This window comes from Desmodus rotundus, chromosome 8 (genome assembly GCF_022682495.2).
Source record: "Desmodus rotundus isolate HL8 chromosome 8, HLdesRot8A.1, whole genome shotgun sequence".
Lineage (NCBI taxonomy): Eukaryota > Metazoa > Chordata > Mammalia > Chiroptera > Phyllostomidae > Desmodus > Desmodus rotundus.
The window spans coordinates 31,167,735-31,181,171 of record NC_071394.1 but is presented as its reverse complement, the minus strand read 5'-3'; the positions used below and the strand labels follow the sequence as shown (position 1 = coordinate 31,181,171).

At 35.7% G+C, this 13,437-nt stretch overlaps 1 protein-coding gene and 1 pseudogene across 6 annotated transcripts in view; both read left to right on the top strand.

Moving 5' to 3' along the window:
• The window catches only part of INTS8 (integrator complex subunit 8), a 46,921-nt gene that overhangs the window by 9,627 nt on the left and 23,857 nt on the right, over positions 1-13,437 (top strand). For 5 of the 6 annotated variants that reach the window (XR_006652841.3, XM_024572055.3, XM_045181464.3 and 2 more), the window contains exons 8-13: positions 964-1,119; positions 3,926-4,026; positions 4,460-4,601; positions 8,689-8,759; positions 9,122-9,297; positions 10,445-10,578. Coding sequence is in view for 5 of the 6 variants with exons in the window: in XM_024572055.3 (XP_024427823.1) it covers positions 964-1,119; positions 3,926-4,026; positions 4,460-4,601; positions 8,689-8,759; positions 9,122-9,297; positions 10,445-10,578 (780 nt within the window). In the remaining variant the exon portion in view is untranslated. The remainder of the gene's footprint in view (positions 1-963; positions 1,120-3,925; positions 4,027-4,459; positions 4,602-8,688; positions 8,760-9,121; positions 9,298-10,444; positions 10,579-13,437) is intronic. The other variant, XM_024572057.4, reaches the window with a different exon arrangement.
• On the top strand, positions 11,096-13,080 carry LOC112315608 (histone-binding protein RBBP4 pseudogene; annotated as a pseudogene).

The window sequence follows — 13,437 nt, the reverse complement described above, 5'->3', positions numbered from 1 at the left end:
ACTAAGCCATACCAGCCAGGGCAGTTGTTTGTTTGTTTGTTTTTAATTGCTTATTTGATGAGTGAAATCTAGTATCTTTTAAAATTTTGCATTTTCTTAATTCTTAATAAGGATAAACTTATTAAAGTATTTCTCACTTGCATTTTTCTCTTTATGGTTCAGACAACTGAAATTTAAAGTGTATAACTAAATTTTTGTATGTCTGATGTCTAGAAAAAGTCCCACCTCAGTCTCCTTTCTTCACCAAAGAAAAAAATTTAAGTGCACTAGAGATTTACTTTAAATCTATTCTGGACCCATTGGGAATTCTCATTTTTACTTTGCCTGGGCAACTCATCAGATTTCTAATTTCATGGCATTTCAGGTAGAGTAATTTAAAACTTGAATTTAAAAAAACCGCGTGTTTAAAACAATTTTTCTGTTTTGGTAGAAGCACTGCTATTCTTTCCAATTGAGTAAAGACTGAATTTTCTTTGCTCTTGCCAAGTATATATTTTTTTAAATATTTTAAGCTTGTTTTTTTGAACAGTGTTCATTCTTTGTTAATCAGTTTCTAATTGTCATACCTACTTAGAGTGATAATAACGTCTACCTTTTGTATGTTGGTGTGAAACCTCTAAACCAGGAGTCTGCAAACATTTTTAAAGGGCCAGATGGCAGATATTTTAGCTTTGTGCACCTTACACAGTTTCTGTTTCTCATTTGTTGTTGTTGAATTTCCTTTATGACCCTAAGAATTATTCTTAATGAAGGGCTGTAGAACAACAGGTCACAGATTAGACTTGGCCTGTGAGCAAGTCTTGCTGACATCCAGTCTAGAACTTTAACATTTGTGTATTTCATGTTTCCTCCAGCCGTGAATTTTTCTTCAGCATTTTCCTGTAGTGCAAATGCAGTAAGTGGGTGTTGGACTGTTGTTTGTACTACACTGATGGATAATGATATATACCTCTTACTTTACAGATAGGTTCATTATCTCTTCATTGTACCATAGATGAGAAGCGGTTAGCTGGCTATTGTCAAGCATGCGATGTTCTCGTATCTTCTTCTGATAGTACATCTCAACAGTTAACTCCATATAGTCAAGTCCATATTTGTTTGAGGTCTGGCAACTATCAGGTAAGACTTGTGATGTGGCTGCAGTAGTGTAGTTGAAGAGTTTTGGAAGCCAGGCAGAACTGAGTTTCAGTCCTGTGCTTATCATTTGCCAGTTGTGTGATTCGTGGAGAGTCAAACTGTGAGACTGGCCTATAAAACAGTGGAAATAATTCCCCCATTTCATAAGCTTCTTGTGAGAATCAGCTAAGAAGTTACAGTTTATAAACTGTAAGGCAAGGCACTGTGTAGGTGTTGACTCTTTGTTATTGATTACCCTTTTTTGAAGGTATAGAGATTGCCCATTATAAGTAAATTTTGTAAGAGAATTCACAAGCAGAACTTAGAACTTTTAAAATTACAGATGGAGAGCCTAGTTTTATGGAGCCTGAAGTTTTTTTTTTTTAATTTTTCAATTAGAGTCGACAATCAATGTTGTATTAGTTTCAGCTGTACAGCACAGTGGTTCTAGAATTATATAACTTACAAAGTGATTCCCCCAATAAATCTTGCGTCCACCTGTCACCATGCATTATTATTACAATATTACTGACTGTATTCCATAATCTGTACTTTACATCCCCATAACTATTTTGTTACTGTCAATTTGTACTTCTTAGTCCTTTTACCTTTGTCATCCAGTCCTCCAGCCCCTCTCCCATCTGGCAACCATCAGTTTGTTCTGCATCTGTGAGTTTGCTTCTGTCTTGCTTTGTTTATTTTGTTCATTAGATTCGACTTATGAGTGAGATCATATGCAATTTGTCTTTTCTTTGTCTGACTGACTTCACTTAGCACAATACCCTCTATGTAGAGAACAAAGTTTTCTGTCTGATTTGAAAGTACAGGCTTGTAGCCCAGCCTCATTAGCCACTGCAAATACTAAGACTGAAGGAGAAAGTGAGCAAAGCAGTTTTGATAGGTTTGAATGGTGTGTTACAGAGCTCACTTTGCCAGTGAGCCTGGTCATCATTTCAATTTTACTCATGAAAAGAGCTTAAAGTAATCTGTTGAGATTTTTATTACTCCCTGGGGGTATATACCTTTAGTTTGGTAGTGAAAATCACTGGGAATTAGAATTTGTACTTTTAAAGTTGGAAAGCCCTTATTCTAGAAAGTGAACAGTGCCTTCATGTTGTTTACTTCAAAATTGGAATTGTGAAATGAAATAGCTCTAGCATACCTGTAGTTTTGTGTCTCCCAATGGGCTTTAACCCAGCTTTTTAGTTCACTCTTCTTAACTAGAGTTATTTTTTCTTTAAACAAAACGTAGAAGAAGGAAGGGACTAGTACTTGTTCCTCCTCCCTCTGGCCCCTTTTAAACTAATTCTCCTCTGCTCTAGGGAAGAAAAAGTTTTTGAGGGTGAATTACAGGTGCAGATGGATTTAATAAAGACTGAAGATCTTTCAGTTGCATGTCCCTACTGAGGCTTATGGAGGGTGGGGATCAATTATGGTTAAGATACAGAATCTTTAGGAGGCTCGCTGGAGTAAGACCTGTGCAAATAAGAACTTAGAAATATTACTCACAGATAGGCACACGTTACTGTGAAGATAATGAAGTGCCAAAATGTGTAAATCCGAAACTAGTGTAATTGGGTAACTAGGAAGGGGAAAATAGTGATTTTGTCATAACTCTGAAATTGATCACTTTAACTGTGTATGCAAGAGTATCTTAGAAATCATATTTAGCGTTTTTGTATTTGAATAGCATTCTCTATATGAACTGCCCAGTCTTGGCTTTGTGCTGATCAAATAGAGCTGCTCTAGCAAACGTGTCTTTTCATGTTTGGCAAGGATTTTTTTGCCCTGTGTAACCCTCCCTTGCTCATGTTTGTCTGTGGAGGTGGACAGTGGTTGCCGTTTGGTTCTGAAACCACTTTTGTCCGTACTTTTAGAGTAACAGCAGATCAGCTTCAACCGTTTCTAAAAGCCTCTTCCCCATCACCTCACACTGTCAGCCCTTTTTTCTCTCCCATTGCTTCATAAAGAGCTGAGAAAGTCTGTATGTAATAATGTGGGTATTTTCTGTAATTCAGTAAATAATATATTTTAAACCATTTAATTTATTACAATAGTTTTTTTTCGCATTTTCCCCCAGTTGAATTATTTTAAATTGACTGTTTTAATATTTTAAAAAGTTGGTTGTATAAATTTGTGTTTAAAGTAAATGAGGTGAGTTTTTTAAAACGTCTAATAACATAGCTGCATTACTTCCTACTGATGGATTCTTCTCTAATTTCTCATTTTTTTGTCCATGATCTTTAAGTTAAAAAAGGTGGGAGAGGGAGCAACTGGGATCTTGCTCCATGGCATGTGTGGTCACTTTGCTCAAATAACTTCTATGCAGTTCTCATTCATAAATCTCTCTCTCTCTCAAGATGGGGGAGGGAACTATTTTTATCCTTAATCTAATTTTAAAATTTTAGAAAGTAAATTTTTCTAGTAAGGTTATTTTTTTTTAATCCTCACCTGAGGACATACTTACTGATTCTAAAGAGAGGGAAAGGGAAAGAGAGAGAGAGAGAGAGAGAGAGAGAGATCGATCACTTGGTTGCCTCTTGTATGTGACCTGACTGGGGATCAGACCTGCAGCCAAGGTCTGTGCCCTGAACAGGAATGGAACTCCCAGCCTTTCAATGTGCCACACCATTCAAGGCTCTAGTAAGATATTTTCATGATTTTTCTTCAATGTGTATTTTTATTATAGAAAGACTTCTATTAAAAATTTATTTTTAAATTAAATTTTTTTGGAGGGAAAGACTTTTTCAAAGTAAAGAAACTTGGTCATGGTTTTTGAAATGGGTGCAATTCTATGTCTGTGTTCCAGGAGGTTATAAAGATTTTCATTGAAGATAACTTAACCTTCAATTTACCTGTCCAGTTCCGACAGTCAGTACTAAGAGAACTTTTTCAGAAAGCTCAACAGGGGTAAGTAAATTGAAGAAATCTTGATTTTTGAGTAAAAGAGCAAGTGTGCATTTCAGGTTTATCAAAAATACACCTCCAGATTCCCTGTAAGTCTATGACAACACTTTTGCTTTTGTTAGTATACTGAAATTAAGATAGTCAGAGGAGCCACTTCATTGCTCTTCTAATCTGTTTTAAAAGCACTCGGGAGAAAAAAATTATACATAGCAGAATTTGATTCTGTTACCTAATTTGTATACCTAATTGTCCCTTGATAAATTCAAAACCTTTCTGTTCTGCTTTTCCCTCTCTGATTGGGTATTTACTTAATGTCCCTGAATATACTAAAATCTGAACCTCATGAATAAATGGCTCACTCATGTGAATTTAGTTTTGTAATATAGACCTTTTTTAATTTAAAAAATATTAGTGAATTTACTTTTGTATTCTGCAGAAATGAAGCTCTAGATGAAATCTGTTTTAAAGTCTGTGCCTGTAACACAGTTCGTGATATATTGGAAGGTAGAACAATTAGTATTCAATTTAACCAGCTATTTCTTAGACCTAATAAAGAGAAAATAGACTTTCTTCTTGAGGTAAGACATTATATCCCCTTTTGACTTATAATTTTACTTTAAGTTACCAATGACCTCTTAGCTGTTAAATCTAGTGCCCTCTTATGTAACTTAATCTGACCTGCCTCTCTGGCTGATAATTGATATTGGCAGATAACACTCTCCTACATTGTGTCTTTCCTAGTTCTTCTCCATTACTGGATTTCCCTTGGTCCTTCATTGATTTTTGTTTCACTCTCCCTTTAGTGTTTTTGTTTACAAAAGTTTTGTCCTTGACTCTATCATCTTCTCAGGTCATTTTTTATTCTCATCCCAAGTGTAAATCACCTGTTCTATACCTGTTTACTAAAAACTCTCACATCACACCTCTAGCCTCATGTGAGTTCTAGAGTCTGTGTTACTTTCGGATCTTTTAACCTCTTTCTTTAACAGTTTTAATGTAATAGACATTAAGAGAAGTACAAAAAGCATAATTAATACCACTTAGTTCCAAAGGTGCAACATTGACAACACTCTAAAAGTCCTTCTTACGTCTTTACTGGACCCTCTCTGCCTTCCCTTGAGGAAACCCTGTCCTGCCTTTGATGATAATCATTTCCTTGCTTTCCTTTACAGTTGTATCACCTTTGCTTTTTGTATGCACACTCAAAAAATATTTTTTAGTTTTCCTATTTTGAATTTTATAAATCGTATAAAATATATTTATTTTCTGTCACTAAACATATTTGTGAGAATTTTTTCAAGTTGTTTAATGTAGATACAATTTTTTCCCTCACATTCCTGTAAGTTTTTTTTTAAGGTGGAATTTAATTTAATTTAATGTTTAAAATTTTATTTTATTTTTTGATTTAATCGTTATTGTATTTTTTAACCATTACCATTCAATCCCCTTATAACCACCTCCCCACAAAAGGTGGAATGAATTTTAATCCTATATTTCATACATCCAAAATAATCATTTCAACATAAAATTAGTATAAAAAGTTAACGAGAGATTTTACAGTTTTTTTCATACTAAGTTTTCGAAGTCTGTGTATTTTGCATTTACAGTAGATCTCAATCTGTACCAGCCCTATTTCAAATAATCACTAGCAGTGACTCTGTGGACAGTGCAGATTTGGCATGTAGCAGATTTTTTAAAAATTTATATTTTTAAGATTTTACTTACATATTTTTAGAAAGGAAGGGAGAGAAACGTCGATGTGTGGTTGCTTCTCGTGCGCCCCTTACAGGGGACCTGGCCCAAAACCCAGGCATGTGCCCTGACTGGGAATTGAACTGGCGACCCTTCTGTCCACAGGCCAGTGCTCAATTTACTGAGTCACACCAGCCAGGGCAGATGTTTTAATACTAATAGTAAAATATGTCCCATTGCTGCGTTTTAACATTATATGACTATGCCACAATTTATCCATTCTCATGGTGATAGACACTTGTGTTTATAGTTTTTGGCTGCTGTGCTGCTTGGAACATACTTACATACTGATATATATCCTGGAGCAAACATGTACTGTTTGCCTATTTGTACACTTAGAGAAAAAATGTATCTGAAATACTACTTTATAATATCAAAGCTTTTTTTGCCACCAGCATGCATAAGAATTCTCATTGCTCAGCATCCTCACTAACACTTGGTATTTTCGGATTTGCCTGTCAGGTCGTTGTATAGTGTTGTCTCATTGAGTTGTAATTTCCATTTCCCTATTACTGTGGAATTTACCAGCTTTACTTTTTTTGTTGTTCTCCTATAGACTTTTGTCTTTTGAGGTATTTGTTCCAAGTGGTATGCCTTATTTTTCTGTTGGATATGTGTATGTGTATATATATATTATTTTTTGCAGAAATTTTTTTGGTAGTTGTTTATAGCCTCTGTCCTTTACCAATTTTGTATATTGCAGGTATCTTTTTTGAGTTTGATTTCTCTTTTAATTTTCTTTTTATTGTTTTAAAAGCTCTTAATTTTGATGTAAAATTTATCAGTCCTTTCATAAAAGAAAAGATTCATATTTTCTGTCTCTTACTTAAGAAAGATTTTCCTGCCCTGAAAAAGCTCAGTGGTTGGGCGTTGTCTGTCAAACCAAAAGGTACTGGTTCAGTTCCTGGTCCTGGCACATGCCTGGGTTGCAGGCCAGGTCTCTGGTTGGGGGTGTGCAAGTGGCCACCCATCAGTGTTTCTCTTTCACATTATGTTTCTTCTCTCCCTTCCCCTCTCTAAAAATAAATAAAATGTTTTTGGAAAAAAAGAGCTTTTCCTATCCTGTGGTCATGAAGATAATCTCACAGTTTATTGTGTAGAAGCTTTTGAGCCTAGCTTTTCTTTCACATTTAGGTCTTTAGTCCACCTGCAATTGATATTTGTGTGTCATGTCAGGTAGGGAGTCTGAAGTCATTCTTTTCATCACATAACCGTTTGTTACTGTGCCATTTACTGAATAGTCCATCTTCTTTTCTACCAATCTCCAGTGCTACCTTTATCGAATGCCAGGTGTGTGGGGCCTGTTTCTGGCCTCTATTCTGTACCGCTTTTCTATTTGTCTATTCATGTGTCAGTGTTTCCAAGTGATACCTAAAGTACAAACATAATTGTTCTTCAGAGTTGTGTTCTTATGGTCGTCCTTTGTGTTTTATTGTCAACGGTAGACTCAGATTGTCAAGTTCCACAAATAATCTGATGGATTTTTGTTTGGAGTTATGTTACTTACTTACATATTTATTTATTTTTAGAGGGAGAGGGGCCAGGAGGGAGGGAGAAAAACATCAATTTGTTGTTCCACTTACTCATGCATTCATTGGTCTCATGGACACGAACAGTGGTGTGGGGATTGCCTGAAGGAAGGGAGGGATAAGTAGAGGTGGGCAAAAGGGGAAAAAGTAGGGGCAACTGTAATAGCATAAACAATAAAATAGAATTAAAAAATTAATTTTGCATGGAGCAAAATTATTAGAACGTAAATATATTCTGCCAACTCCAAGATACTCGGATGGGGTATACACTGATGAGGTAACCTATTCATCTGAGGATACTACTTTTATAATACTGTTAGTTTTTACCTTTTCATAACAGTTGCATGAAAATATAATCTACATACCATACTGTTTACCCATTTAAAGTGTATAATTTGATCATTTTTAGTATGTTCACAGAGTTATACAACCATCACCTCAGTTTCAGAACATTTTTATTGCCGCCTGCACCCCAAGCCTGTGCAGAACCTCTTATCCATGAGTGGTCATCCCTTGTTTCCCCTCAGTCCCCTCAACCCTAATCTCTTTGTCTCTATAGATTTGCATATTCTTTACATTTCGTATAAGTGAAATTATAAAATATGTTGTCCTTTGTAACTGGCTTCTTAGTATTTTCAATGTTCATGTTGTAGCTTGTGTTAGTGCTTCGTTCCTTTTCACAGCTGAGTAACTCCGTTGAGTGGGCATGCTGCTCAGTGTCTATTTGTGTGTCCTTTCATGACTTCGGGGACTTCAGAGTGGTTTCCCCTTTTTTGCTATTATGAACAATGCAGCTACAAACATTCTATAATTTGCCTTATTAGAGAATATTTGACAGTTTCTTGAGGTTAGGGACTTTTATACTAATTATATTTTATTTTGGCTTGTAATCCTAACCTAACAAAATCAGAATAATATTATTAGAGCATTTGTAGATAAATGATATTTTCATAACTAGTTTCTATCATTTTTTATTTTCATTGTTTATTTTCTAAACCTTGGTTAATTTCTTAACCATTGGTTTTATGTATCTTAGCCATTACTGATTGTTTGCAACTAAGATAAATCTTTTCTGAGAGTAGCTATTGATTCTTACAGTTTATCATTACATATAATTGGTAACATAATAAATTCCGGGAGAACTCTATACCATACTAAATAGATTGTTCTTAGTAATACCCGCAGTAATCAAAATGGTCAGATTCTACTTCCTCTCTCCATAATGGATTTTAATTTTTGGTATCTTTTAAATTACTTAATCATATCTGTGATTGATGTATGACTGAGAAAGGAAAATTCATTTGTTTTTGAATTACAACTTTTCATACTGTAGTGTATTATTTTTTAAAGTGCCCACACTCATAACAAATACTCAAATTTCTAGGTATGTTCAAGATCAATAAATTTAGAAAAACCTTCAGATTCTTTGGAAGAAAACATGGCTGCTTTTCTAAAGTAAGTATTTTTTTTTCGCCTTAACTTTGAACTCAGTCCTGTGAGGAAAGTTTCTTTTATTAATTTTTTTGTATTTGAACTGCATGTCTTATAAACAGGCAGATATTTGAGAAACAGGGATAAGTTGAGATTAGTACAGCCTCACAAATCTTAATATATCAGTTACTCTTATATTGTGTCATTGACATCACAACTTTAAATAAGTATCAAAGTGGCACTTTAAAATCTATTTCAAAATATTATTATGCAGTTTATGAAATGATACTTTGTGAAATGGTTTATTAATAAAAATTGGTTAATACTGTTTTTCTCCAACTAAATTATATACTATTTTGTTCTAACAATGTTTCTTACTGATCCAGGAACGTGTGTCTGGGGTTGGAAGATCTGCAGTACGTTTTCATGATTTCTTCACATGAGCTTTTCATTACACTGTTGAAGGATGAAGAACGAAAGCTACTTGTTGATCAGATGAGGAAGAGATCCCCTAGGATAAATCTGTGCATTAAACCTGTGACTTCCTTTTATGATATCCCAGGTTAGCTCTGTAGTCTGCTAGCTAAAATATTGGCACATTTTATTTGTCTCTCAGTGTATTTGAAGATGCCCTCTTAAATTGTTTTATTTTATTGTTGTTAATTAATAGAAATTTACCTGTCTTCCGTAATTATATTTCTATCTAAGCAGTTACGTGCTGGGACTCTGCTGAGTATATGGTTAATGGAGAATTAGGCCTAGATACATAAAAGGTTTTAGCTAGGGAAATAGACCAAGGTACCTTGGCTGCTACTGTGTTCTTGAGAGGGAACAGTAAGTGGTGGGAGGGGACTGGTGAAGTGTGCTAAGTCCATAAAAACATACTGTACAGGCCTTCATGCATTTCAGCCTGAGTCACTGTGATACTTACTACCTATTGGCTAAACATTTAGCTTTGGCAGTATTGCCATTTTTTCCTTATTTATTTAATTTCTTCCTTTTTTGCTCTTATTTTATAAGTAGAAACTACAATATTTTTCATTAATAAAAAACATAAGCTTCAAAACTTAATATAGGTGAGACAGAATTCAGTTGGTTAAAAAGGCAGAATTTTAGCTGCTTTGAAGCTCACTAGATTTAAACTACTTTACTGTTAAGCTGTAAAGGAAAAGAATAACATTAACACTGCAAATGCTGAAAATGGATTATTGAAGACTATCTGAAGCTGAGTTATGATCAGGAATTTTAATGATCATTTCTTCTTTGGGAAGGCAGTGCCTCCTCCTTCTCTTCCTCACCCTTCAAAAAACACATTCTAAATATTTATTACTCAAAATAAACATTTTATTTTATTTGTACATGTTTTTGTTAACAATTATGTTCAAAAGTAGGAGATTGTCTATGTAAGTTAATTTTTTCCACATATAACACACAGTTTTTTCCATGAAACAGTTACTGATTTTTACCTTTGTTTATGTTTTCATCATCTTTATCTATTAAATGCAGACAAAATTGTTTTAGGTTTTCTCTGAGGACAAAGTTAATAGTAAATTATGTTATGTTGATGAATTTCAAGATGAGAACTGTTTTTGACATAGATATACAAACATATACAATTCCTCTCAGTAAATTACCATTCTCATAATTAAAGGATTACGTATGCCCTTGAATTAAGTCATTATTGAAATACAAATCTCTTCCTTTCTTAGCCTCTGCAAGTGTCAACATTGGCCAGTTGGAGCATCAGCTAATACTGTCAGTGGATCCCTGGAGGATTCGGCAGATTTTAATTGAATTACATGGAATGACATCGGAGCGCCAGTTTTGGACGGTGTCTAATAAGGTAAGAAACCCTCTGTCAAGAACAGATAAGGCCCTGACTGGTGTGACTCAGTGGACTAAGTACTGGACTGGGAATTGAAAGGTCAGCAGTTCGATTCCTGGTCAGGGCGTATGTCTGGGTTGTAGGCCAGGCCGCTGATTGGGGCAGATGATCTGTGTTTATCGCCCTTTCTTTCTCCCTCACTTCCCCTTCTCTCTAAATAATAAACAAAATCTTAAAAAAATTTTTTTTAAAGTGAACAATTCAGTAGCATTAAACAGATAAAAAAAATTATCCTTGTTTTCTGATATAGTTTAATGGAAGAGTTGTTGCCTGACCTTTTTGAGAATAAAGACTCCTTTTTATGGTCAATAATTTTAGGACCTTCACATGACAATAACTGCACTTTGAACATCTACAGACAGAGAAATAAAAAATGTCAAAAAGGATACTATTAAATTGGTAACCTCTAACAATAAGTTTATATTCCACTTTTTGTTACTGCATTTGCATACATTTTAAATATAGTTGTAATTATATGTGTAAGGTATATTTTTTATGCAGCGTAGCTAATACTTGCTATGTGCTTCATAGAGTACTTTTGTTTTTGTTTTTTGATACCTTCTTAAGGTCTAAAGCCTACAGCTTGGAACTAGTTCATTAAAACCTCTTTATAGACACGTTGGGCTTTAGATACTCTTTTAGAAACACCCAGGTAGGCAGAATGAGTGCCCTCACCCTCTCCAGCCCTCCCGCAGTGTTAGACTCTGGGATCCCCCTGGGCTTGCCTGCCCGCTGTGGCTGACGAGGAAGAAGCCTTCGATGATGCAGTAGAAGAACATGTGATCAGTGAAGCATACAAGACATGGAAAAAGAGCATCCCTTTTCTTTATGATGTGGTGACAACCCATACTCTGGAGTGGCCCAGCGTAACTGCACAGTGGCTTCCAGGTGTAACCAGCCTAGAAGGGAAAAATTTCAGCATTCGTTGACTTGTCCCGGGACACACACATTGGATGAACAAAACCACCTTGTGATAACCAGTGTACAGCTCCTTAGTGATGATGCTCAGTTTGATGCTTCACAGTATGATAGTGAGAAGGGAGGACTTGGAGGTTTGGGCTCTGTTAGTAGGAAAATTGAAACAAATCAAGATCAGCCACGAAAGAGAAGTAAACAGGTCATATTATATGGCAGAGAATCCCTGCATGTGATGTTCTTGTTTCTGACTATACAAAACATCCTTCTAAACCAGATCATTCTGGACAGTGCAACCCAGACTTGAATGTTCATGGACCTCAGAGGGAAGGCTATGGGCTTTCTTGGAAACCAAATCTCACTGGGCACTTACTTAGTGTTTAGAGGACCGCACCATCTTCCTGTGGGACATCAGTGCTGTTCTAAAGGAAGGAAAGTTGTGGCTGTGAGGATCATCTTCACAGAGCAACAGCAGTAGCAGGAGATGTTTCCTGGCATCTGCGCCATAAGTCTCTGTTTGGGTCATTTCCTCATGATCAGAAGCTTATGATCTGGGGCACTCATTCAAACAATACTTCCAGATCAAGCTGCTCAGTTGATGCTTAGAATTCTCCCTTTTGTTTCTTGTAGTGAGTTCATTCTTGCCACAGGGTCAGCTGATAAAGACTGTTGGCCTTGTGGGATCTGAGAAATCTGAAATTTAAGTTGCATTCCTTTCAATAAAATAAGGATGAAATATTCCAGGGTCAGTGATTGCCCCACAGTGAGAGGCCTTCAGTGGTACTGATTGCAAACTCAATGTCTGGGATTTAAGTCAAATTGGAGAGGAACGCTGGAAGATGCAGAAGACTCGCCACTGGAGTTAATTCATGGTGGTCACACTGTCAAGATAGCTGATTTCTCCTGGAATCCCAATGAACCTTTGGTTATCTGTGTCAGAAGATAGTAATACAAGTGGGGCAAATGGCAGGGAACACTTACAATGTTGAGGACCCTGAAGGAAGTGTGGCTCCAAAAGGACAGGGGTGTGCACTTGTGATTTTAGACTCCCCTTTATTCCCTTCTCCACCCCAGGATTATTCAGCCATCCCTCTATAATAGTTCCATCCACAATGCTAGCCCACGGGTGTTTTCTAAATATTAACTTGGGGGACTTGATTCAGCAAAGCCACAGACTAACATTGAGATTTTCTTTAGGTGTTTACTAGTAACAAAGCTGTAAAGTAGCTACTGAAAGGGCAGTATTGTGAGGGCTTATTTTATTTTTCTTAATATTACATCCCTAAGTTCTTCAGACTCATTTAAGGAAAGGCTAGATGTAAGTAAGGAACAGAACCAAGTGTCTGAGCCTTGACGTATAAGGACTGAAGATGTCCTTTTTATTCAGGAATTAGTGGAGATGCAAGCCATGTAAATTCCTACTCTAAACTCTTCACGCCTGACTTTCTGTGATGTACATTTTTCTCTGCAGACCAGTTTCCTTGCAGTTTCTTAAAGTCAGAACTACATGTTCTTTTCCCTTATATTTTTGCCTGTTCGTGTATTTCTGAGGCTCTTTTTATATTCTTTTTTTCTTTTCTGTGAAGTAGTTTTTTTAAAAATCTTGGGACCATGAGGTTGTAGAGAGGTATGTTTTTACCTGATGGTTATACTACAGGTAGACTGTCCAGTTGAGAAGAGTGAATCAATAGCTTGCATTCTTAAAATTAAATTAATCCCGGATTTAAAAAAATAATACCCAAACACCCAGCTCATGCATTTACTTGTTTCTGAGGTTATTTAAAAACTTTCCTGCATGGAAGTACAAATGAAAATAGCTTTGAAACACCATTTCAGTGGAACGTAGCTAGAAATACAAGGGAAATAGCCCACAGAGAAAGAAGAAATTAGAGTAATATGGGA